This window comes from Ptychodera flava, chromosome 11 (genome assembly GCF_041260155.1).
Source record: "Ptychodera flava strain L36383 chromosome 11, AS_Pfla_20210202, whole genome shotgun sequence".
Taxonomy (NCBI): domain Eukaryota; kingdom Metazoa; phylum Hemichordata; class Enteropneusta; family Ptychoderidae; genus Ptychodera; species Ptychodera flava.
The window spans coordinates 42,232,616-42,260,614 of NC_091938.1; the positions used below are offsets into that span (position 1 = coordinate 42,232,616).

The 27,999-nt window shown below is 36.1% G+C and overlaps 1 protein-coding gene across 2 annotated transcripts; it reads left to right on the plus strand.

Annotated features, from left to right (window-relative positions):
* LOC139144546 (CAP-Gly domain-containing linker protein 1-like) lies at positions 1-27,580 on the plus strand. Of its 2 annotated transcripts, XM_070715252.1 has the most exons (8): positions 46-154; positions 3,976-4,005; positions 9,839-9,955; positions 11,035-11,204; positions 11,954-12,020; positions 17,061-17,168; positions 20,758-20,844; positions 23,178-27,580. In XM_070715252.1, the coding sequence occupies exons 3-8, from the start codon at positions 9,899-9,901 to the stop codon at positions 24,147-24,149; spliced, it is 1,461 nt and encodes a 486-aa protein (XP_070571353.1). In that variant the 5' UTR covers positions 46-154; positions 3,976-4,005; positions 9,839-9,898; the 3' UTR covers positions 24,150-27,580. The 2 variants fall into 2 exon arrangements, with proteins under 2 accessions (XP_070571352.1, XP_070571353.1); XM_070715251.1 differs by lacking the exon at positions 3,976-4,005 and having other exon boundaries at positions 1-154.
* Positions 27,581-27,999: the final 419 nt, after the last annotated feature.

The window sequence follows — 27,999 nt, forward strand, 5'->3', positions numbered from 1 at the left end:
TGACGACTCACTTGCGTATAAAACGCGTGCTGGTGCTGCACCTGAACGTTAATCGTAAAGAGTCTGATTCCGAAATCAGTTCTGTATTTACGTGTGAGTTGCTGATGACTGAACCAGAGCTGGAGGTTCGAGACCACGGATAGCCGGCTAAAAGGTAAAGCAATGGAGATACAATCCAGTTAAATTGGTGTTTCACTGTGTTACTTTGGTAATCCACCATCTATAGAACAGTTTCGGTCAGCCTGACAGGACGCTTCGCCCAAATTTGGCATGGCACCAAAACACATCGGGCCCAACACCCACTATCATCACGGAGTGGACCTCCATGAACCCATCTCCTGAAATCGATCCCGCCAAATAGCCGACTAAAACTATACAATAAAGTAAAACCACGGTTACATTTGCTGTTCAAGATCTCTGTAGTTGGTTTATTGTCAGGGCATAGACCGTATACTGAGCAAATGGAGTTCCCTAGACAGAGTTCTGCTTCCAGTGACCATTGGCTTTTATTATTGAAACCCCCCCACCGTCGGGGCGTTTTGCTTACTAATAGTGATTGTGGGACTGCGGTATACCCACGGGCGGTTGGAGTGTGGAGTGTACACTTCTGTACACTCCACACTCCAACCGCCCATGGGTAAGTAAAGTGCACATTTTGCTGCGTATAACCATGGAGACAAAAATCTTTTCTTACCTCCATGGTATACCTGGCAGGACTTCCCAATCATATGTAGTTAGACCTAGCCCTTGATCCGACTGATGGAGGGGGGGGGGGGGGGCAATTTTTACACTCGGACACATGCCCTCCGCACCACTGCCATGGCCCGATCAATAGAAAAACATAGTGAGTGTACTCCATACTTTTGATGTGTTTCAGCTACAACCGTGGCGAAAACAGGTGCATCAATGATTACAAATAAGAATTGAATGAAAGAACTTCTGAAAAATACTTTCTGGTAGTCTATCTACAAGGGACTACTCTTGCGAATGCTACTTTATTAAAAAACACACTTGCCATTTTAAATGTGGTGGTGTGTTCAACTGTTTCTTCTTTTGATCGGGCATGAAAAGTGTGAGTATAAGAACAGCCCTCCTCACATTCCACCAATGTGCGCAACTCACGCATAATCTCTACTGGCCAAGCGGACCTGCAACTTTAAAAGATCACTGGCCAAGCGGACCTGCAACTTTAAAAGATCACTGGCCCTGTAGAAAATCAACTGGTCCAATCATCAGGTCAAATCCAAATATAGTAGAGATTTTTTACCTGCTCAGTATAGGGGCCAAGAACATGCGATTGAAAAAATAAGAAAGACACCACTTCAAGATCCTAACATCAAACTTTTTTTGTGCTTTTTAATTTGTTTATTTGTTTTTAATTCTTCAAATGAAGATGACAATCAAAACCAAAAGTTGGGGCAACTGATCTCAGTGTTAAAAAGCATAGGAAATCAGTCAAAGGTTAAGCACTAATATATAAAACGTTTTTATTTCCTAAAATAGCTTTTCTCAACAAATATTTCTAATATTGAGAAAAAGAGCACAAGCATGGGCTTGAAATATGTCCCAACATGGAAATGCTAAGCATCCAGAACTCCGATCAGGGAGGGTAAGTTTTGACAGCACAAACACCGGATCACACACAAGTTGAGTCAATACAACACTTGACTCTTCCAAAAACGATTCTGGCTTCTCCCCTTTGAGGGACTCGTCGTCAAATTAAAAGAAGGGAATAAAAAAAATTCGGGTAACTGATGAAGAGAAATAATACTGAAGTTTTGAAACCTACGTTTAAAGAGGAATCACAAATTTAAAATGTAAGCGTAATCTTTACAGGTGACCAAGACAAATGGCCATCAAGGTCAAAATACAATGAATACGGTACTTTGCATAATGTTTTAATATCGGACATTTACTTTCTAGTATTGAAGTTTGACATCCGACATATTTCTGTGATACATCACAATCCATATGGAGTCAATACAACACTTGACTCTTGGTCCAATCATCAGGTCAAATCCAAATATAGTGGAGATTTTTTACCTGCTCAGTATAGGGGCATAACCAACACTTGGTTTTAATATCAATACTGGACAATACAATACGATATATATGTCAGAGATTTGCCACCTCACAGATCTTGCCAAGCCCATCCTCATCATTTTAGCTCTAATTTCGATACTAGAGGATACTGTACTTATCAAATCACGGGCAAATAATATGCATATCTGGGAGCTCACTACCTTAACAGATTTGGCCCCGTGGTCTAGCCAAGCCCGACTTCCGTAGTCCAACTCTGACTTAAACTATATGATACTAGACTAGTCTAAAACGGTGGGTAAATATCCAATATCGGAGATTTCACTACCTCACATATCTGATCACAGTTTTTGTCGAGGGTCTATGATCTGACCAAACATCTAATTTCGATACTGTGTTGTCCAGTAGCTGTAAACATCCCATATCATATAAAAGTGCAATGTTGAAGTGTCCTCGAAATCCAGTTTACCTCGCATGCAACACAGTCGATACGCTTAACAATTACTCTTTTATGACCACAACGAGATCTCAGAGCTAACACATGCTTAACAAATGAGGAGCATATTGAATAGCGCCACTACTCTCGCAAGAAAATGTGAGGTAAGGTCTTTCGCTCTGATGCAGTACCAATCAGTCTATACACTTTTTATTTGTGAATTTCATGTTTTGCAAATCTCTTGAAAGAATAAATTTCATGTCTTTAAATTATTTTGCCAGTTATTTAGCTTAGCCATTCTGGTAAACTTCTGTACATATAGGGAAAGTTACTAGCCTGCGTCTTTAGGAATAGCAGGACATCTTTCAAGAGTTGGTCCTGCATGAAAACTGCTGGTCTTGGGCCATCGGGTTAGTGAATTTCGCACACTGTATCCAGGGCTAGGTAAGACCCAACCATACAAGCTCACTACACTGTTTGATACCAAGTAAAGTAACTGCATTCTGATAAAGTGTTCTTCCTCATTACACCTCAAACCAGAAGTAGCAGGAAACATAAAACAGACCTGCATGCAGAACGGAGGTCAGGGTTCTCCTTAGGGGGATTTTAGGGGTTGGCCACCCCTCTGTTTTTGGAACAACCTATTCATATGTTAATATCTGTATTAAAGAACACATTTTCACAACAAAAGAATATGCAAATTATGTATTATCATGTCAATTTGCGACCCCTCAGTATGTCCAAGGTGTGTAGAACACTGGAATTGAAGTGGAACGGGTCAGTTAGTTAGTGAGTGCAGGGCACTAATTTGTATATATTTGACTCTTGTTAGAATTTGGCCAAGTCTATTTTAGCCTGAGATAGAATCTAGACTGAGTTGGATTCAGTCTAAAATGGATTCAGGTGAATCGATGATAGGCCAAGTTGACTTTGAACCTCTCTTCGTATGAATTTCTGCACTTTTGCAATGCAGCGCTCTTGCCAAAGCTTGAAAGTGCCTCACCAGGGAACTTGGTAATCTGGTTATTGTTGTTTATGTTGCCATTAGCCAATAAAATTTAAGACCTCTATGTTTTTGTTTGCTACTGTTCGATCATATTGATAACATTGAAAATGCATTTAACAGCACACAATATAAAATTTGGTATCCATAGGTGTGTATTGAGTACAGGGCTAAACGTAAACATTACGCTGTTTTGCATATTTAATAACTAAGGTTTGAAACTGAAGCCATGGGTCTTTCAGCTCACAAACCAAACTTTGCGGCCGAAAATCACAACCTGTTGACAACTGATAGATTGATAAGCGCTCTCACAAGAACTTGTATTGATTACCATTAACAATCTATTTGGACTTGACTTTACCAACCATCTTGCGAATCAAAGGAAAAATTGCAATTTTTTCCCTCTATTTGCCACGTTTATGTTCACAGTGCATCCATCTTCAGATCTAAGTGATGATGTAAAAACCTCTGCATCTATTACTTTTATCTTTGGTAGGAAGGTGCATAATAAGGAGATATCAAACAGGTATTTTTTTTCTGTTTTTGTGTTAACGTAAAAAATATAGTGTTTACCCCTGGGCTCCAAAATCTTGCAAATTTAACTTGGAAACCCATGATCACAATCAAGTTGCGATGCACTCTATAGGTAAAGAAAGGATGGTTTGGCGAAAACGCAGATTGAATTCTCAAAAGGGGAGGAAATTGTTTACAGAGATGTCATGTATTTAATGTAAATTCAATGGATTTTTAGCTACTATAGACTAGTCTACAGAAGCTATTGGGATGGGTATCCGTCCGTCGTCAGTCTGTATGTATGTATGTATGTATGTATGTATGTATGTATGTATGTATGTATGTATGTATGTATGTATGTATGTATGTATGTATGTATGTATGTATGTCCGTTGGTGAGGCGTCCGTCCACTCAAATATCTTTAGAACCTCAGTACTTACTGATTTGGTATTTGTTGGTTAGATGAAAAATATGATTATGAGAAACTTTTTTTTGTCATTTTTTGATATTGTTGAAAATATGCAAATTAGTGCCAAAAAGGCATTTTTGGTTAAAAATCATCTTCTTCATAACCGCTGGTCAGACAGCTTTGTTATTTGGTATATAGGTCACTAGGTATAACCCAACGTAGATTTGTTCAAATTGTGATGAAATATGCAAATCTGTATTTTTAAGGAATTTTTTTGTCATTTTTGGTCAAAACTTTATTTTATCAAAACCGCTCATCTGACAGCTTTGATATTTGGTATACAGGTTCCCACAGATGAACTAAATATGATACATGGAACATATGATGAAATCTGCAATTTTGTATTTTTTGTGCAATTTTTGCCATTTTTGTTCAAAAAATGTGTCTCAAAAATTACTTGTCTGATGCCTTTGATATTTGGTATACAGGTTCCTAGGGGTTGTCTTAGTGTGATATATTGAAATTTGATGAAATCTTCAATTTTTGTATTTGTTTCTCAAACGTTACTCATCTGATAGCTTTGATATTTGGTATACAGGTTCCTAGGCTTTATCTTAATGTAATGTATTGAAATTATGATGAAATCTTCAATTTTGTATTTTTGCAGCTAATTTTGCCACTTTTGGTCAGGCCATCATGAAATGAGCTATCAAAGATATCCACCTTCTTCATCAAACATGTGACACTAAATGTCATTCTCTACAGCTTTGCAGAGCTCTGTCGACCGTTGGGACATTTGTTTTTTCAAAACCGCTGGTCAGACAGCTTTAATATTTGGTTTACAGGTCCCTAGGATGACCTTAGTGAGATAATTTCATGCAGTCAGGAAATACTTAATTTTGTATCCATGTCTTTAGTAGCTTCAGGGACTTTGGCCCTTTGTTTATCAATTAAGATTGTGTGGATTTCAAGATTTGCATTTGCTACACATAAAAACAACCTGCCTTTCAAAAAGTGAAAAGGTCAGTTTTTGGTAAAAATACTGTAACAACACAGCAGTGAAATTCATTGTAGTCACCTGCAAAAATTCGTAAAAGAAGACAGTTGCTTAAAACAATGAAATCCTAAAATCCATCGTTGATCATGACAGTGAGTCAAATATGGTGTACATGACGCAGGGTCAAAAGGGCCATTTTATTAGGCAACAGGGGCCATAGAGGTTCAAAGATTGAAAATGTTGGAAAAAATTCCTTAATGTTCTGTCACAGGAATTTCTGTGACGCTACTTCATTATATTGTCATTTATTGGTTTCATTTATCTAAAGATAATTTTAACCTCCATAATAAGTTTTATACATTATCGAAGTTCACACGTCCCTTACAACAAATTGTCTCCCCATCATAGTTTTCCATGATTTTTACATGTAAGAGTCTAGCTACCATTGTTTTTGTGAGACTGCGTGAAACACATGTGATGCTGTTTGTGTGTTATTTGTTTTAATTTCAGGGAAAGACACTAAGGGTTGTCCGATTGCCCGGGGCAAGTGAAAGTCACGTTCGGGCAAGTGAACCTCTGATGCCACTTGCCCGACGGGACAAGTGAAAAAAAAATAATTACCTAGAAATAAAATTCACGAGAGCGATTTTCTGGCGAGGGAACACAGTATCATATTATGTCATTGTGAACATTTCCATAAGATTTTTTCATAAAATTGCATGAAGAATTGATGAAAAGAATCATAATCGCTTCCAATAAAACGCAATTCAAACAATACCACCGGTTAAATACCGTACGCTGATTTTGCATATGAAAAAGCTGTTCATTTCAGCTGGTGGAGAGTACGTTCACCAAAGTTCATTGCATTGAGGTTACGGTGTCTCACAATATGTCGATACGGTAAAAAAAAGCAACACACAGCGGTTTTTGTGCTTTGTATGAGCGTTTATAATAAGGTTAAAATAAAAGTCTAGTGGTGAAAAATCACCACAAAAAATGAGACTTTTACTAAAACGTACTCTTCAATGTTAACTTGTTGAGTGACAGTGAGTGAGTGGCATCGTGGCAAGACCGCATGCAATGAAAGTCATGAGCAAGCTTTGGTGTCAACGGGTCCTGTCTTTGAATTTTCAATGAACACTGACTTAATTTTCAGGTCAAAGGCCAAAAGTTACTTGTCCGTGGCGACCAACCTCTCTTTTTGTGAATTTTCCCATTCTAAAACGACTGTCAAGAAGCCATTGGAGCGAGATTGACATCGACAAATTCAGCTTGCAAAATACATAGAGAAACACTGACGCCTTAGGTTGCTGGTTTAAATTCTATTTAGTCTGCGCATGAGCATTAAAGACCACCTAGGTTATTAGAAAACATAGGATACTGGTATAGTGCAATGGTAATCAAAACTTCATAGGGCTGGTGCATGATATAAGCGCAGTAAAAAACATGACAAAGAAGTACATTATTTTCAGAAGCTTCAAAACATACCTTTAGAGCTACAGATTTTTTTCTTTCAGTATAGATAAGTTAAAACTTTTAACTGCAAAATACCTTGAAGGTACAATTGAAATGGCTGTTATTATAGGAATTGTAAGAATTTTTTCTATGAATATGAAAGCCCCAATAGCTGTAAATCTTGAAATTTGTTGATCTAAAAAAGGCTTCCAATTTTCTGTTTTTTTCTTTAAATTCTACCTATTTACAGGATATAGTCTTTCACTGCTTTACAAAACATTCTTTATTGAAAAATTGGACAAGTAAATTTACATTGTAACCATTATTTTGATTGCCCGCCATACTACAAAGAAAACAAAGCATATGTGTCCCAGTTGAAAATATGAACACTATGCATTACATTGGACTACTCTGTTGTTTCCGCGAATATTCAAATGATATATGCACGGTGTAGACTGTTTTTGCTATATTTGCATGGGGTGCCATTTTACGTTTGGGCACACATTTATTATTTTTCTTGTTCAAAATTGCACATGCAATCTCACTGGGCAGTTAACAATACTTTTATTCCAACCCCTCAAAGAGCACATTCCAAAAACTTGCTTTAGTTCAGAAGTAAAATCATGTAAAGAATGCTAAAAGATACAGCTAGTGGGGCTCTAATAATTAATTGAATATACATGAGCCGTCCTGCACTCTTAGAAGTGTGAGGAGAACCCTATGAGAATGTCTGACATTTTCTCATGATAACATGATAATTTTCAAAATAAAGTGGGTGAAATGAAAAGCCGATGTTTTAGCTTTTTTCAAACACGTAAATTATACTGGGCAAGTGGTTTTCCAATTCGGACAAGTGAACTGAACCCCCACTTGCCCGAAGGGCAAGTGGATAAAAAAATAAGTGTCTTTCCCTGAATTTATTTATTTGGGTCCTAGGACTTTGAAACATGGTGGAAATATATTCCTGATTTGGTGCAAATTTAAGATTATTGAAATCAAATTGATCAGATTAGTAATATGTAACCTAGCTAAAAGTCATGAAAAGAATCAAAACAGTCATAATTCTTCTCTCAGACAGTACTTACTCTTTGACTACAGTCTTTGCTAAAGATGTCCATCATCTACAAGTTCGTTCAAATGAAGTTATGGAATGACTGATATGGAAATGAGTAAAACAGACAGATGGAATGACTGATATGCAAATGAGTAAAACAGACAGATGGAATGACTGATATGCAAATGAGTAAAACAGACAGTTTTACATTACAACCTAATAAATTAATTAATGGCGGACCACCATCACTGTCAGAATGGTCTAATTACAAAGCTTTTTCATATAATTTCTCAAAAATAGTTTTGCTATTGCATATTGTTTAGCTGTAATTGGAGCACTCTATTTGATAATCATTAATGGCAGTATTTTTGTCTTGTTGGCAAAATGTACCAATCAGAGACCAAACTTTTCCTTTTTGCTTACATTAAAAAACTAGCAATGTTATGCACTTAAGAACAAGTTTACCAATTTTGATTTGAAAATCAACAACATTAAAATTGGAAATTTTCTTCTCAGAAATCACCTACTCATGGCTCTCAAATTTGATGTGCAGGTTTCCAAGGATGTTTTATGCTTGTTTGTTCTATAGCATGACAAAACAGATAGGTGATATCTATCCCTTATTTCTCCAAATGCCAAGGCAAGCGCCTGCTGCAAATTTTAAATGAAAATTTGTATTGAAGGTCTTATTTAGGCTACCCCCACCCTGATTTTTCACATTTTATTTTGGGAGAGGGAATTCAAAATAAAAACTGAAGTCATTGAGTGTGTGTCAAGTTCCTTCAACAATTTTGTTGTATTGGTGTGCAGCCTTTTTAGCTTGAATTAAAATATTGTGGCAGTTTATGAGTATATGGTAACAACCAGTCATAATATGCATCATTATCTGTTCCATTCCCATGAGCAGTATGTTAGATAACAATTATGTCAAGTATTGAACTACACTCAGCAATACATGTATGCTATGAGTTATGTCAAGTATTGAAATACATGTATTTTAGGCCAACACTTGAATATGGTGTTTGGCTACACTCTTAAAATTGTACCAAGCACACATATACCAGCAGTGTGACAGTACAATGTTATTCCCACATCAAGGTAGCCATGGTAAGCATCACTGTAAATAAACAAAATGGCAGGTGTGACAATATGACATTGTAGCATATCACAGGTTGCCCTAATATTAAGTAATGGCATCCACTCTCCGGCCGTGCTGTGCTATGATTATCAGCATATGGATGGAAATAGGGTTGCTTTTAAGCTCAGGACTATTTTGAATGACTAAATATTTAAGTACTCTGTTGGATCATTATATTAGTTTCTAGTGAAAATTTTGTTTTCTCCTACTGTCCCTCTCTAAATAAGACATCTTGCATTTGGCACAATGTTTAATGTCAATTTGTAAATTTCCATGAAAAAATTATATTCATATGCTGTGTTCCCGCTAAGGCTTATTTGCCGCTAATTGCGCAGTGTCTCCGACTGGTCTCGCAGTGAAATTTCATGTTTTGCGCAACTTTAGTCTGTCATTTCAATCGGTATTAGTTTTGGAACAATAACTCACAGCGAAATGTGCGATCTCAGCGTAGACGCCGTAGATTTTACTTCCGCTTTTCGAGTTTAGCGCCCGTTAGCGGCGCAGTTGCCACCAACGGTCATTGTACGTTGTGACATACCTCAATAGCATATACATGAACGGACCCAGCTGTGAGGCAATCAGGCGTATCTCAAGTTGCGCACCCTCTCGAAACCTCAGAGGGAACACTGTTCATATGAATGTATGTCTCTGTATTCATTTGCAGTGTACCTGTAGAATAAAATTGACGCTCTCAAGTTAAAGGATATTTGATAAATAGAAAGTGTATAATACCAATAACCAACTTAAATTAGATTGTTTTCAATGATTTCTATCTCATTTATGTTCTCACAGTGACATTGCAAGTCACAGGTAAAGGTGTGATAGGTTTATTTAACCCCTAAATACATCAGGATGGCAAGTATTCCTGCAGAAAATCGTACAAGTCTGGCAAGCTATGAAAAATGTGTGGTAAGTATTAAAGTTCTATGTATGTCATGTTACTTTGATGGGAGTATATTCTCAACTAATATGCAGGCTGCAGGCAGGTAAACATGCAGAATCACTTTCCACACCATGTCATATCATGTTGCTTTGCTGTTGGAGTTAAAGTACACCATCAGTGACAAGGCCTGGAGACTAATGATTTCTGCATTTCAAGATATTTATACCTTGTAATCAAATAATCCCATTGATGTTTGAGATAATAGGCAAAGCTATCATGCAATAGAAAGAGAAGCTTTTTAAAATAACTGCCAATTAACGAGGAACAACTTTTTATGGACAGTGTCAAGGTACCAATCATATGCTAAAACTTTCAGGGCCTCAAACTGCAAATAAACATTATACACAGCACAACCAGTTTACCTGAAAAAATGGAGCTGACAAAACTACTGAAAGAGGCAATCTATTTTGGCAAAGAGAAACTATCAATAGAGTATCTAAGAGACAAGCAGGTTGAAGCCATTGTATGAGGACAGGATGTGTACATCAATGGAAGTTTGTTAGTCTCTGCGGACGAAGTCCAGGGGACTTATGGTTTGGGTTCTGTCCATCTGTCCGTCCATCCATCCATACAGATATCTCAGACATGCCTGAGGCAATTCCTTTCAAACACAGTACAAGGATAATACACTATGTCATACATGTGCTCGTACATTGTTTCAGGTGTGGCATGCATGATTAGTGCTAATTTACGCAATTAGAGATTTTTTGAAAAAGTGCTCTGTGCTATGAGACACTGCACCAAATTACAATGTATATGGTAGTCTCAAGACCTCATTGCTTGGCTCCTTGCCATGTCTAACCCTATCATCAGCAAAATAATGAGGTCTGAAAAACTAGATTGGTAAACCTGAGAAGTTGCCATAAAGTTTGACACGTTAAGCTTTTTGGGGCTGAGGTTGACTTTGTATTTGAAATTGAACAGAACACATACTAAAGTAAAGGTAAGTATATAATATACAGGTGTATGAAATATTTTCGTTTCATTTCAAAATATGAAATACCATTGGCACAATTTTTGTATTGAAATCCTCTTTGTTGTATAGCTATGTGGCTGCAGCAAGGACCAGTATGATGAATTAAAGAAGAGAGTAGCTGATAGTAAGAACAGAATAACCATGATGGAGACAGATTATCTGCAGAGTACCTTGAAAGCAGAAAATGATTATGCAACTTGTAAAGAAGAGCTCAGAGTTATGAAGGAGAGATATGCAAGGTAATGTGTAGACTAGCAACCATAAATTCATGTTAGCTGGAATGTTCTGTTGGAATAGCATACAGTATTCACTTTTCAGTGTGGCAAAAGACCATTGAATATCACTGAATCACATCAACATGATATTGACAAATACAGCAAATTTGTCCAATCATGGATTGACTGTTGTATTCTTCAAAGATATTAAAGGTAGGGGACTTGATCCCACGGATCGAGTTTGTTATATTCTGTAAGAGGATTTTGAAGGTGTCATAGCCTTTCGTTTTCCATTGAAATTGTAATCTAGCAAGTAAATTTTCAGGCAAGACAATCTGACGCCTGACCCATGCCTTTAAGGATCAGTTAATGTTAACAGGGAGGTAATTGAACAATGAATCTGTTAACTTATTGAATTGAATGTCAGGTTGCAATTGTTTAAAGCCTTGCACAACCACTTTTGTAAAGCAAAATATATCTATCAACAGAGTTAGCAGTACAGTGTTCAACTTAGGTTGACAACTTTGTGCAGCATTTCTAGCTGACTACAGATTCTATTTTAGTATAGAACATGATATATGTTCTTTGTGGAAAAGAAAGCAAATAAGTTATGGTGTTAAAAACTATAAGTGTTTTGTGACACATTTCATCCAATTTTCTCACTGAAAAATTGAGAAGTACCTCAGCTATCATTACTTGTTTTGAACGCAGACAACACATTTATCTGATAAATTAATGTCCCCATTTCATTTTTTGCCAATTTTTGCCAATAGGTTGGAAGAAAGTCATGCAGCATTACAGAGAACCAATCAAGAGTTAGAAGACAAAGTATTGCAAGTTGTAAGTATAGTTCCACCTTGCTATCTACCCAGCAAAATATGAACTCTTACGTTGACAGAGAAACTTTGTCACATTCTGCAAAGAGATAATAAATAAATCATGAATCATACTTTCACAAAGAAATTTCAAGCCTTGAATGACAGTGTAGTCATGCTGATTATTCAAATAAGGTTTCTGTCTTATGACTCACTAGAAGGGCTGCCTGTATATCTTCACACACAAATAACACGTAGGCATGACAGGGATAGACCAAACCTGGATGATGAAATGACTTACATTGTGGTTAATGCACAACATGCACCCTGTTATTAGAATTTTGTACAGATTTGAAATTCACACCAAGGTGATTGTCTTCATGAGCATGGATGAAGATCAACAGCAAACTGACAATGTTTTGAGATATGTCATCATGGTCTCTAAATGTATTCTAACTTAGAACAAACTGTTCAGTTTTGCATCACATTTTAGTTTCCAGTTGCCAAATGTAAAGAAGCTAATAGGGTTGTTGCTGTCCACTGTCCATTGTTTGGCTGTCAGTTAGTATGCAGATTTGTATTTATATCTGGATGTATTTTGATTTGTCCATCCACAGTTTTCTTGGAAAAGGTTTCACTTATCAGCTTAAAATTGTTATGTACATGTATTTTAGGTGAAGAATTAAATTTCCAAAATAATAATAATAATAATATTTATTCTCATGTCAACTGAATACGTATTATGGCGAAGGAAACACTGCCATATCATACAAAATTTCATGTGAGAAAAAAACTGAAAATAGTTGCCATATGTACTAATTGAGTTCAGCATCATACTCAGAGATATATTTATTTACAGTCAGTATTTGAAATGGCGACTATTCCATGTTATCAAAAAATGACACTTCACAAAATCGTTGCATCGAGCAAGAGGACACAGAATTGCTGAAGGATAAAAAAGTAAGAAACCAAATAACAGGAGCATATACAGGGAAAAGTCTGGAACATATTACAACAAAAACCAATAGCTGAAAAGTACAGTCAAAAACGGCAAAATTACAAACCTTAAAGATAATTTTTGCAATTCTTTTTTAAATCTGTGTCTCGTGGAAATATTTTTTATGTCTTCTTGAATATTGTTCCGTACCGAAGTACCGAAGTACCAGTAACTTTAATACATGTTTGCTCTAAACTGGCTCTGCATTTCAGTGGAAGGAAAACATTTTTATATCTGGATCGAGTACTATGTGTACATGTATGATCAATTGAGCAAAAATATGATTTGAAGTGAAAGGGAAGATTACATGAAGTACATCACAAACAAAAATGGCAACCTGAACCTTCAATTGTTGAATACATCAAGAATTTTAAGTTTCTTGAAAAAAGGGGCACTATGAGCATGATAACTACTTCGTGATGTAATATGCATGATTCTTTTTAGTCCCCACTGACATCGTTCGGGGGACTTATAAGTTTGGTCATGTCCGTGCGTGCGCGCCTCCGTGCATGCGTGCGTCCGTTTGTCCTTTCATGCAGATATCTCAGAGATGCTACAGCAATTTTGTTCAAACTTGGTACAAGGATTATTACCTGTGTCATATATATGCATGTCAATTTGTTTTGTGATCCGATCAAATATACAGCCATTTTGTTTCCTGTATTTGATGTTGGTGCGTATGTTCTTATAAATTTCTCAGTCATGCCAGAAGCAATTCCATTCAAACTTGGTACATGGATTACTCCATATGTTATACATATGCACATTGATTTTTGTTTTGATCCAGTCTAAAATGGCTGCGTGAAAGCCATTTTGTTTCCTATATTTGATGACTGTGTGTCCATTCACATAAATGTCTCAGCGATGCCGAGCGCGATTGAATGGAAAGTTGGTACATATATTAATCCCTATGTCATATATATGCACGCGGATTTTTGTAATAATTTGATCAAAAATGGCTGTGTGATGGCTGTTTTCTTTCCTGTAGTTGATATCCATCCACAGGGTCGCCAGGATTCATCCACAGGGGTTCAAAGATGGTATTAATATTAATGCTATGTCCATGCATTGGGCTCATGAATGCAGATATCTGAGATATGCCTGTGCCAATTCGTGGCGATGACTACGCCAAACAGAAAGCTCAAAAAGTTACCAAATTACGACTTCAACGTTCATTTGCTGCCATGTTGTTATGGTGAGGTTACAAACAAGGTTAGCCATCTCCGAATTTTTCTGAACTTGGCCTTGCATAGCGTTTACTTAAACAATGGCCGAAATTAGCCAATGTCCTGCAGCAATCACAAAGACTTCCCCGTCAGTGATGTAATCAGGGTAATATGCAAATAATATGCGTGCATGCACAATCGTTCAAACAATCCTCTAAAATTAGAGTGGCATGAACTGTTCAATATGATTGCGTAATTAATGAACTTTCCTGATTTGAGTGATATGTCCAGAAATGGTACATCAAATTTGATGAAACATGGTACAGTGTTTTGCCCAGGAATTGTAAAGGTGGGACACAGTGTCCCATGATTGTTAAAATAGGGGGACACTGAGTTACAATAGGGGGTCAATGTGTGAGCGAAGAACGCAAAGCAAAGTAAAGTCACCAAGGCAGAAAGGTATTGTAAACATGTAGGGCTGTTGTTTTCCATCGAAAATTTGATATCATAAATACATACATTCATAGTAAAATTAAGATTGCTGGACGTCTCCTATAATGGTTTGTGACAAAGTCATTTTAACTGGTTGTATTTACAGTTTTGAATTGTAAAAAAAGACATCATCATGATAAAATCAATTTCATGCGCATTTTTCTTTTATGGTATAATTGCCAGTTACTGCATAACATGTGTTTAACAGAAAAAAAGAAGATGTTTCATTACACTTGTGACTCCAGAACTAGAAATGGTTGAAGACAATAATTTGATGCACATTGTAACCTGTTTTTTTTTAATATTACTACAAAGTTCTCTTCTTTTTTATAATTGCTCCAACGACTGACACTTTTCCCTAAAAATTGCAAAAATATAGTTTGAAAACATTAATATCTGAGAGAACTCCTAGAGCCTCATGATAGCATTAGCACATTGCCATAACGCTGTTTTGACAAGCTAGGTGGTTTTTGGTAAGATAAGCTACAATCGAGCTAGGGGGTCTTGACTATATAAGGAATTCAGCATTGTGACCTCGATCTCTCGCTGGGCTGGCTTGCAGACAATCGGAGAGTTTTATGAGACTCCTTCTGGGGAAATTTAAGGCAAATTACTACTTTGAAAGTCAGGGATATAGTGTTTCAACAAAATTGGGGGGGGGGGGGGTTGATGATATTTTTAGGTGAAGTCATGAGCTTCCAGTAAACCAAATACACGTGCAGTCAATTCCGTTTGATGCCATGTGCCCGGGCTAGTATAATGACTGAATAATTGATTCTCCGTACTTCACTGTACTAGCATATATTTACATGTAAACGTTTCATTTCAAGTTGGTGGTCAATAAAATTTGCTTTGTGAAAAGTTAGTTGTTCTTTTTACAAGCCTTCCACTTCCAAAATCATTGTCTGGTTATTGGGATCGTACGTGGCCCAGCATTTGATTTTTGTCCCCAAGGCTGCAGGGCCCAGTGGACGCACATCGCCTTGCTCATACCATGAATCGTAGACTGTAACAGACTAACTGATTTTCCAATAGTGTTTACATTGTGACGAAAAAAATAGACTAAATTTTAAATGTTTCATTGTCTCAATGGAGAAGCAATAACTGTACGGGCTATCAAGTGTGTAATTTGGTAGCTAAAAAAATAGTCAGTCTTTGGACGCTAGACTTACAATTCTAACCCTTATTTTAGTGCGTCCCTGTGACCCAGGTCTGGTATTTTTGCAGGACATTGTTGCTAATTTTGCGTCAAAAGATGCAAGAACGCACTCTGGGCAAAACACTGATGGTATACGGTAGATGTTGATCTCATAGTGCTGTGACACTTGTCAGTGACACTTGTATGAAATGTGATACAGGTGATAATCTGTCAGTGTTATAATTGAATGAAAAATGATTTGCAACATCCTATCAATTAATTACTACTTGAGTTGTTTTTGTACTTAGGGTGGCAGCCCAGATTGGTTTTATGTTTTCACCACCATGGAGCTCATTCTCGGCCATTAAGCCTCATCTGTATTGCGGTATTTGTGATCACAGACCCAGTCAATGAACAGGACTCTATCCTCACTCCCCGAGGACCTGTAATCAAATTACCAATTAACAAGTGGGGACTGTGTCATCAATGATGACCTGTTTTTAATGACAAGAATCTGATAAATATGATTTGAACGTACTACCCCACACCTCTAGACCAAAAGAAATGTAGGCAAATCTTGATATCATGGCTGCAAAAAATGCAAACGAGTCAATAAATTATAACATGATAAAAAATTTTAAATGCCAAAATTACCAAAGTTAGAGCATTTAAAGTTTGAAGTATTGGGCAATTGAGCAAAATGAATCTGAAAATGGTCAACAATTCACACTCAAACAGTTCCATTTCTTTATACAGTGTACAATAGTTGGTAGAGATGTTCTCAGTAGCATCTAGATGCATGTTTGGTCAATCACAGTGGAATAAATGACTGATACTAAAATGAGCAACTGTGAAATGGTTAGAAATTGGGAATTTGAAAGTTGGTGGTTATTTTCCTGTGTTCATGGAAATTTGAGATTATTTGAATCAAATTAATGAGACAAGTAATATGTGGGTGAACAAAATAAATCATGAAGAGTCATCATAGTCAAAATTCTGCATTCATACAATATTCTCTCTTTGACTTCAGTATTTGCTAAAGGTGTCTGTGATGTATAAGTTGTGTGAAAGAAGTTTATTGAATGACTGACACGCAACTGAGCAGAACAGAAAATCAAACAGATGATCAAACAGTACAACCTCATAAACTAATTAGTGGCCTTATTGCTGTAAGTGTCAAAATGTCTTATTTGCAAAGCTTTCAAAGGTCTAGGAAAAAGTGAAAATGTATGTTATTTATCCTAACTAATTGTGGCATTTGTTTTTGAACAGGCATCCAAATACGAAAAGGAGAAACAGTTTCTTGGTAAAGAAATGATGACCTTGACTTCAAGGCTGGTTGACGTAAGATGTAAACTTGGTGAAAAAGAGGAAGAAAATGTGAGTGCAGGTTATATTATGTAATGTTGAGTGTTAAAAAAATGTTGCCTATAGAAAAAGTTTGCCAACACATATCCTTAAAGGTATACAGTCACCTGTAATCTAAATATGCCCATATATGGTCAAAGGGGCGTTCCTTGGTATTCAAAATGCCCATGTGAGGGCGCTGTTTTTAAAAAGCGGCCACCCGCTTAAAATCTGTGATTGGTTAGATTTTCTCTTACCATGGTAACTGTGGCAAAATTGGAACAGGTGACAGTATACCTTTAAATGCATGTCAAAGAAAGATGCTCTAAGACACACCAGGTAATTTATAATCATCACATCCACACTAAAATCAAAGTTTCACTTCCAACCTAGAAAGCCTGGACATGATCTTTCTCTCAATCATTTATGCCTTACTATTAAATCTAGGACTGCCTCTTTCCACTAAAGTAACAGACACATATCTTGAAATTTCCTTGTCATTTTAGTTGTTTATCTGCGGACAAATGTCATTTTGATTTGCATTTTTCAGGTGTTTATGAATAAAAAGTTGCTTTTGAAAAGACATGCCACACCCAGCTTCTTTGGCTTTTTATTAAAAAACTAATGCAGCTTTTGGTGCCTGGCTAGAGTGCCAATACAGTTGTCATCAGTGTATTGTTACTATTGTGATTATAATTTCAGAGGATTAAAATGATGTAAATAATGTATTAGGCTAACATTTTGACAGGAAAGGCAATACAAAATGTAGGTGAAATTCTAACCTACATTATTGTGTCCTAAAACATAGCTGTGAAAACACATTCACAGTTACATCAAGTGTTCAATATTTGGATGAACCTTTGACCATTTGGAAAACAGTATTCAGCTTATGAACAGTCCCAGTACATATACAGTGAAACTTGTCCTCACGGACACCTCTCTAATCAGAACATCTCTTTATTAAGGACAGATTTATCAAACCAAAAGTTACACTTTGAATAGAATTTCACCTGTCTATTAAGGACACTTTTCCATTTCTGAATGTGTCCTTAACCCTTTGAGCACCAAAGTCAATTTTTTTCGCCCTTATAAAATATACCTCAGTCAATTTTTGTCAGATTTTTGCCAAACTTTTGATAAAAAACTGTGGCTGATGAAATATTGTGTTCATTTGGTCCAAAATTATCAGAAAAATTAGAGAAAAGTTCATAAAAATTGGTAAAATGTTGCACTAAAATTTTGTTGGGAAAAAATACAGCACTCAAAGGTATAAACATAGGGCCAAAGTCCCTGAAGCTACTATAGACATGGATACAAAATTAAGTATTTCCTGACTGTATGAAATTATCTCACTAAGGTCATCCTACGGACAAGTAAACTAAATATTAAAGCTGTCTGACCAGCGGTTTTGAAAGAACAAGCAACTCAACAGTTGACAGAGCTCTGTTGAGTTATGTAGAGAATAACCTTTTGTGACACATGTATTGATGAAGAAGGTGGATATCTTTGATTACCATTGTGAGTTCTGTTTAATAAGTTGAGACTACATACTCAGAGAAAGCACACTGAAGAGACAAAGGTTTGAAACTTAAGAAGTTCAAGGTCATCAAAAGCATTATAAGGAATCATGTTACACTTTCATTGCACTGTTTACACAGATTGCATAATTGCTATAAAATAGCACATGAGGAATCTTTATACAGCCCAGCTTTACCATAAAAACCCTATCACTTTGACCATCTTTTAATTGACCACTCTATTTTTTTCCTCAAAAGTAATTTTATTTTATCCTTACCAAGTCAACCATAAATGGAAATTAGAACTTTCTCTATCTCTATCTCTATCTCTATTGACTATTTTGAGCAATTTCTTTTAGATAACATACAGGGCACAATAAATGACGGTTCAGAATATGTCAAAGTTGGGATTCAGGAAAGTTGCCTTTACATGTTTTAATCCTCCAAGATGGTAAGCATTTCACTATGAACTGTCAAAAAAAGTTGAACTTTCTGATAATTCTACACTAAAATTATTTTGGCTTTGATGATTTCCTAATTAATTCAATTATTTAAAATCATATTACTTATTTTTTTCTGGGTGAATTGATAGGGTTTATACAGTACAAGAATTACATACAATGTAAGTCAAATTTTGACCAAAAATGACAAAAAAATTCCTTAAAAATACAGATTTGCATATTTCATCACAATTTGAACAAGTCTAAGTTGGGTTACCCCTAGGGACCTGTATACCAAATAACAAAGCTGTCTGACCAGTGGTTATGAAGAAGAAGATTTTTTACCAAAAACACCTTTTTTGGCATTAATTTGCCTATTTTCAACAATATCAAAAAATTAAAAAAAAAAGTTTCTCAAAATCGTGTTTTTCATCTACACAACAAATATCAAATCAGTAAGTACTGTGGTTCTCAAGATATTTGAGTGGACGGACGCCTCACAAACGGACATACATACATACATACATACATACATACATACATACATACATACATACAGACTGACGACGGACGCCGGACGGATACCCATCCCAATAGCTTCTATAGACTATAGTCTATAGTAGACTAATAATAGACAGGTTTCACCGGGTCATATTGATGACTTTAATTCTATTGTCATATTGATGACTTTAATTCTAATGTCATCAATAATAAAAATGCACATAACATATACAGGTACTGTGAAAGTGTTTACAAAGTGAATGCTTGTTGGTACCGACGGACACCGTCAGGGGGACTTATAGGTTTGGTCATGTGCGTCTGTCCGTCTGTTCATGCAGATATCTCAGAGATGCTTAAAGCGATTTCATGCAAACGTGGTTCAAGGATGTCATACATGTGCATATTGATTTGTTATTTGATCCAATCCATTATGATTGTGTGATGGCCATTTTATTAAAAAATGCTGGGACTGTATCATTGACAGTGACTTTTTGAAAAAGATCTCTGTTTCTAGAGCCCGTGACTGCACTAAATTTGATGAAACTTTGCAAAGATGTTTGTCACACAGAGACCTGATAGCACACAATGAGATTGCATCAATAATTGCTAATTTGCATATTTAATGAACTTTTGTAATTAGGGTGATATGTCTAGAAATACTGCAGCAAATTTGATGAAACTGGGTACAGATCTTTAGCACACAGTCTCTTAAGTGTACAAAGACACTTAGACACTGGGCTGTTTTTTTCAGGACAAGAGAGCTGTTTTTTTGGCCGACATTGGTTGGGTTTAGACCCAAAGTGTTTCCAATGACCTTTGACCTGCTTTTACTCACCTCATCGTATAATAGATGAAGATCAAGAATTTCATTTTAGAAAGTTTTTCAGTCAACTTATGATTCTTACATGTGTAGGTAATTCAACACAAACTTAAAAAGTTCAAAGGGTTTGGTTCAAGAAATATTATCAGTATAAGACCCAAAATTGGTCCAAAATTTTGGGTTGACTTTCCACCAGCCTTTGCCTGTATCATTGTCCATTAAAGATGCAGACTTAGTATTTTGAAGCATAAAGCACATATTTTATTCAGTTGAATTACATCTAATTCTGATCAAGTAGGAGCATAGTGTTGTTAAATGCTACTTTCTCTCTTCTTGTCGAACAGGTGAGACTGAAGAAAGATTGTGAGTTAGCTGTTCAGCTGCTACAGTGTGCCCCATCATCCAATTATCTTACTCACAAAGTTAGCAGTGTAAGTACTTCATACATTTCTACTTCATCAGTTGTAAGGATCTAAAATGCAGCACTTTGAAAAATACATTCAACGAATATTATATTGAGTTAACAAGAGTTATTTTCCTGAGTTACCAATCTCAGCCCAGATGGCAGTCACTGATAATTGTAACACAATGTTAAGTAAACTTTAAATCATGGCTGACATGACAGCAAACTGCCGTGATTTGATACATGTATATGTATGTTTGCTTTGAAATCTGTCATGCCAATTGTTTTAGAAATAACTGGCGTCGTGCTGTCCATTAATGTTTATTTAGGGACAAGGGCGAGAGGAAAGCCAAAAATTAACGGGCAAGGCTTGCCGAGCCTGTTAATTTTGGCTTTCCTCTGGCCCGCGCCCATAAATAAACATTAATGGTCAGCGCGGAGTCTGTTATTTCCATTATACTATCTACAAACCCCCAAAACCGTCAAAATTTACAAAATTTCCCACGCAAACGACAACTGCGCCTTAGAACTTGTCAGTGAGTGTAGTGTGTGTGCTGTAAAAATTTTGCAAATGCGGAAATTTTTTCAAAAAAAGTGTCTAAACTTGGCCCACAAGTGTTCCATTTTATTTTGTGATTGATTATGATCTTTGTACAAGTTACAATTTACGTTTTAGCTGAAAAGTTACAATGTTTACGATATTATTCATATTCACGGGCACATAAACAAACCATTATTGTGTATTTGTGGTCGGTCACGTGGCTCAGCTCGACCAATTAAAATGTGATGGACAGGGCATGGTAATATAATGATCGATCAACATCTGTTCAAAGCAGTTGCACTGCTCGACATTCATGTTGGCTTCTAGTTTGATGTCCGTAAACTTTAGCTTGGACCGGTGGAAATATCTTTTGAGTAGTCAGACAGACCATTACCACTATTTCAGTAAGAGACAGACCATGACCACTATTTCAGTAAGAGACAGACCATGACCGCTATTTCAGTAAGAGACAGCCCATTACCACTATTTCAGTAAGTTTTCCCATGGTCAAGTTCTAAAATAATAGCAACAATGTTAAGTTTGAAAGCATTTTGCATGTCGCCATTTATTCTGATTTCACTCAAGTTTAAGTTTGTAAATATCAGAAACATCTTTGAAATGTGATTGGATATTTGGGTTGTACAGAATATGATGAACATCAAGATCTAAATATTGAAATGTTCATTTGGCTTAGTCACTCTCTTGCAAAAAGTCTTAAGTAGCAGGACTGAGTTAAGTATTAATGAAAAGAGGGCAACTTCATTCATTGAGTCTATTTTTGACAGTTAAATGAGATTGTGTACCATTATCTGTGTGATATTTGGATACATAGCCATCACTTATCCTGCTGAACTGGGCTCTATGCTGATGTCAACCAATTGACTTAGGTCACGTGACAGTTCATTTCGTGATTGGTCTTAGCATATGTTTTCAAATCTTATTGTGGTTTCTTTATCAGTTTTTTGATTGATTTTGTATTCTTGTGTTTTTGTTTTGTGTCTTCCATTGTTCCTCAAAGAGGGAGGCTGGAATCATATTGTTATTGTCTGACTCTTAAATGTTTGTTGCTTCCTCACCTCCACCCTTGGTAGCCGAAACCATAAAGGTGTAATGAGGATGTCTGTCTGTTTCTATTCCTTCAAATAGGTGTGCTCCATTTCTTAGTCCAGCATTTCACTCTCTCCTTCTATGGCTTCATTTTGTAATATATTTTTATAAAATCTTTAGTGTCTCCGATGTATGTTGATAGCAATCTATGACAGCAGAACCTATCTTGAACACTTAGTTGCCGTAGGATCATGCTTTCGGGTAGAAATTCAATGTTGCACTTGATGCTAGACAAAGAAGGAATTCATACTTATTGCTGGCGCAATAAAACTTGGAACACCGAAGTCCCTATATACATAGGGAAACCGTTGGGAATATCCCTATATCACCAAGTAATTAGCCAACAGCGGTATCGCTAGTGCAGATGTAGGTTCCCTGGTCATTGAAATTTTAATACCAATGTAACTTTACTCAAAACGTCAATCCTTTATTGTACCATCATTCACGCAAAATGAACGGCCCCTACAATGGTGTTTTGTCTATGAGACACAGCATGGGCACCCTGCATTGTTTTTGATAAACAAACTGCAAGATATCTGATGCACTAGCGATACCGCTGTTGGCTAATCACTTGCCGATATAGGGATATTCCCAGCTGTTTCCCTATGTACCGGTATATAGGGACTTCGATGTTCCAACTTTTATTGCGCCAGCAATAAGACTTAAGATGTGTTATAATCCAAGAATATTTATCCTAAAATATTTTCTCACAGCTGCCCCATGATCTCCAGTATAGAGTTCATAAGGTAATGGAAGAAGAAAATATTGCTGCAAGGGAAGACAACGAAGAGACACAACTTTACTTACCAAATGATGAGAGAAATGCAAATCTTGCAAGCCGCGTGTATGACAGAGTTTCAACAGCTGTTATAACTAAAGCCATGAGAATGAGAGAAGAAGAAGAAAATACAGAAAGGGTAACGAGCCCTGTCAAATACACAGACACTAAAGAAAGAGGAACTCAAACTATACAACCTTTCCAGGGATCTCTTTCTGCCAAAACAAAAAAGAATATGATGAATGGATACAGTGACAAAGGAAGCCAAATTACTTTGGGAAAGGAAAGCCTAGAGAATGTTTCAGGTGCTGGTCAATCAGATGAAGTAGCTGCTTCACAAAACCTAATGGATTCTGAAACTGCTGATCTCATTGACTTTTCTTCAACTGCATCAGTATGTCTTGCTGAAAATGATGTTGAAAATGAACAATCAAAAACTCAAAGTGATAATCAGTTTGTTGATCAGAGTAGCAGTTCGATGCTACAGTCATCCAATAGTTCTTCTGTAGGATCATCTCGTAGAAACAGCTTTGACAATGATATGGATCAAGTGTCTGTAACCTCTAATGTACAGGTAAATAGATCAACCTCTGAAGAGTCAGTAAGTATTGGAGAAGCTTACAAAACAAAATCAACAAAGCAGAAAGCAGGGACTCACAGTAGTCGTGAGATTGAGTATGGTCCAGATTTACAGCAACTGTGTGCTCATCCAGTTTCACCTCATTTAAAGCAGCCAAATACATTACGTGTAAAACGTGGTGTCAATTCAAGTTTAACTTTCAGTAAGAATCGTGGTCCTATTAAGCCTGGCACAAGGGCATTACATAGCTACAGTAATGTTAGTGTGCCTCAAGCAACAACTCCACCCTCCTCTCCAGCTCATTTTACAAACACAGGCTTTGACTAAGATAAGAAATACCTGTATGTGAGGTGTAATTTGTCATGTGAAGAACATTTTTTACATTCATATTCCATTGTCCAACATAAGTGCATTGTGAAGATTTCTTAATCTACTGAAAGACAAGCAACGCAAGTTGATGTTGTCTGTGGAAGTGAAAGGGCCAATAGCTGTAACTTTTGATGACATCAATTTTTTCATTATTTGTGACCCCTGTGTGCCAATCAATGTCAATTCTCCATCAGTTTGTGTGCATTTCAGTCTGTCCATCCGTCCATCCATGTGTCTATTGTTCATCTGCTGACCATATTTGAGAAGCTCAAAACTCAAAATTTATTGCACCAAATGTGACCAGCTTTGGTATGAGGAAACTTTGGATTATCTAAAACTGGGTGGAATCTCACAGATTAAGAAAAAAATTACACAATGAGTTTCCATAAATTTCATAAATGTTCCATTAATGACAAAGTTATTTCTATGATAAATTGCATAATATGTTGGTGGGACAATGTCTTCAATATTTGTTCAAATTGGCATAGAAGTTGCATATTTGCATTTTTGAGAATTTGTTTTGATCATTTTTAGCTACTTTAGTCTATAGAAGCTATTGGTATGGGTATCCGTCCGGCACCCTCTTCAGTCTGTATGTATGTATGTATGTATGTATGTATGTATGTATGTATGTCCATTTGTGGACGTCCGTCCACTCAAACCGCAGTACTTACTGATTTGATATTTGTTGTGTAGATGAAAAATATGATTTTGAGAAACTATTTTTTTTTTAATTTTTGATATTGTTGAAAATATGCAAATTAGCACCAAAAAAAAGGTGTTTTTGGTAAAAAATCTTCTTCATAACCACTGGTCAGACAGATTTGTTATTTGGTATACAGGTCCCTCGGGATAACTCAACTTAGATTTGTTCAAATTGTGATGAAATATGCAAATCTGTATTTTTAAGGAATTTCTTTGCCATTTATATTTATTTCATCAAAACCGCTTGTCTGACAGCTTTGATATTTGGTATACAGGTTCCTACAGATGAAGTTAATATGATATATTGAATATATGATGAAATCTGCAATTTTGTAGTTTTTGTGCAATTTTTATATTTTGGTGTCAATTTTTGCCATTTTAGGTCAAAATATTTGTTTCTCAAAAGTTACTCATCTGATAGCTTTGATATTTGGTATACAGGTTCCTAGGGGTTGTCTTAGTGTGATATATTGAAATTTGATGAAATCTTCAATTTTTATATTTTGGGGTCAATTTTTGCCATTTTTGGTCAAAATATTTGTTTCTCAAAAGTTACTCATCTGATAGCTTTGATATTTGGTATACAGGTTCCTAGGCTTTATCTTAATGTAATATATTGAAATGATGATGAAATCATCAATTTTGTATTTTTGCAGCTAATTTTGCCATTTTTGGTCAGGCCATCCTTTAATGAGCTATCAAAGATATCCATCTTCTTCATCAATACATGTGTCACAAAAAGTTATTCTCTACATAACACAGCAGAGCTCTGTCAACTGTTGGGCCGCTTGTTTTTCAAACCGCTAGTCAGACAGCTTTAATATTTGGTTTACATGTCCCTAGATGACCTTAGTGAGATAATTTCATAGTCGACGTACTAGTACACAGTATACAGCTTGTCGGTTGACGTACTAGTACACAGTATACAGCTTGTCAGTTGACGTACTAGTACACAGTATACAGCTTGTCGGTTGACGTACTAGTACACAGTATACAGCTTGTCGGTTGACGTACTAGTACACAGTATACAGCTTGTCGGTTGACATACTAGTACACAGTATACAGCTTGTCGGTTGACGTACTAGTACACAGTATACAGCTTGTCGGTTGACATACTAGTACACAGTATACAGCTTGTCGGTTGACATACTAGTACACAGTATACAGCTTGTCGGTTGACATACTAGTACACAGTATACAGCTTGTCGGTTGACATACTAGTACACAGTATACAGCTTGTCGGTTGACATACTAGTACACAGTATACAGCTTGTCAACTCATCCTCTACATACGTAGAGTGCATTGTTATTGTTGATAAGTGAATTCTGATCTGGATTAGAATTCCAATGTGAACAATAAAGGTACATTCAATATGTATATACTCTGTGCTGACAAGCTCAATCCTCTTTCTACCAGGCTCCATAGACAAACCACAGAAATAAATACAACTTGGAGAAAGAGGATTTAATTTAATAATCAGTGTTTCAAAATGCTTTGGGAATATTCATATGCACATTTTTGGACAGACCAAAAAAATAGCAAGAACTCATCAAAAGTTATAGCTATTGGCCCTTCCAAAGATTTGTTGCCGTCTGATGTAGTGAGCACGAGTAGAAGATTCAAGGTTCTTTGTTTTTTCTACAAGAGTGGTCTCAACAACATTCTGATTTTAACTTTTTCAAATTATGATGAAATCAGCAATATATATTTTTTAGAACGTTATTGTCAAGTAAGGTTTACATTTAAATAACAATTACATTTTGTACAGTTTTGTCAGCTCCCTTGTGTTATATCTCTTATAATAGCTTATTTGATAAAATGCAGCCAGTGTGCAATGTTATTCTTTTAGATTTCTCAAAAACTAAAATAAAATTCTTGGTCCGAAAAAGGTGACTATGGGACCTGTGATTTTGCCCAAAGCATCAGTGGCCAATGAAATGTATCAGTATGTTTAAGTTTGCAAATAACCTTCTGATTGTTAGCCATCAAGAAATTAAAATAATACAAAAACTCAATAAGTAACTCATTAATGTATTGTTTAACTCGTGGTATAAAAGATTAATGAATGACACAAGAACCAGTCAACCATTTTAGTAGCTGCATTGAAGGCTGCCAAAATATATGCTAAAACATATATTAGTAAAACTTTCTTCTCATATAACTGAAAGGCTATCAGCAATTTTGAATTTAAGAGAAGAAATGGTAAGTCCTCTTATTTCACACATAGTGATCCAATTTGATGTGAAAGTGTTCATGGTTAGAGTGCTAGTAGCTTTGTGAACAGTATGCTCATTGGTCAACTAGCTTTGTAAACAGTATGCTCATTGGTCAACTAGCTTTGTAAACAGTATGCTCATTGGTCAACTAGCTTGTGAACAGTATGCTTGTTGGTCAACTTGCTTTGTAAACAGTATGCTTATTGGTAGACTTTCAAAAAATCATTATGTAACTCAATAGAACATTTAGCTTGTAATTTTGCATGTAGCCATGAGATTTTTTTGCCAGGTTTGGTAAATTGTATTCATTAAAGTTTCTTTTTAATTTTCCTTTTAGGTTTCTAGTATTAGTGTTGTTAGATTCCACTTGCTATCTAAATGTGTATCTTTGCTTTGAATGAGTCATGGGTTTTGGACGGGTTACTGGTCACATGAGCATTTAAGTGAGAAAATAAAGATCAATTATCAAAAATTCTTGTTGCAGTTACATTTTGTTGGTAGATCCCTTGGGGTGCATGGAGTTTTTCAAAATACCATAAAATTGGCATACCGGGGTATATAGATTTTGAAAATAATTTTCTTTTCTGAATTGTCAATAAGAAAGCTTTTAAGTCAAAGGGATTACCTCATTATTTATATGCACATTTAGGTTCAGCATTTCCCTTTCTTGGCTAAAATGACTTTTCCTTTCATTAAGTGCTTGTCATATATGGATGATATAAGTTTCTAAGGATTCCTTGAGTTGACTCTTAGAAAAGATGAAATTTGCACAGTGTCATGTAAAGTTTTACGATTTCTCATAATGACATCAATTTGACCAATGAAAGGGATTTTGGAGAGGTGTTAACAGGCCACTTTTAAGGGAAAGTCCACAAATCAAAGGTAG

Bases quoted from the DNA above. Each gene is read 5' to 3' on its own strand.
- LOC139144546 (XM_070715251.1), top strand. From the start codon at position 9,899: ATGGCAAGTATTCCTGCAGAAAATCGTACAAGTCTGGCAAGCTATGAA. The intron at 12,021-17,060 runs GTAAGTATAGTT...GTTTTTGAACAG, and splicing joins AAGACAAAGTATTGCAAGTT to GCATCCAAATACGAAAAGGA. The intron at 20,845-23,177 runs GTAAGTACTTCA...ATTTTCTCACAG, and splicing joins TTACTCACAAAGTTAGCAGT to CTGCCCCATGATCTCCAGTA.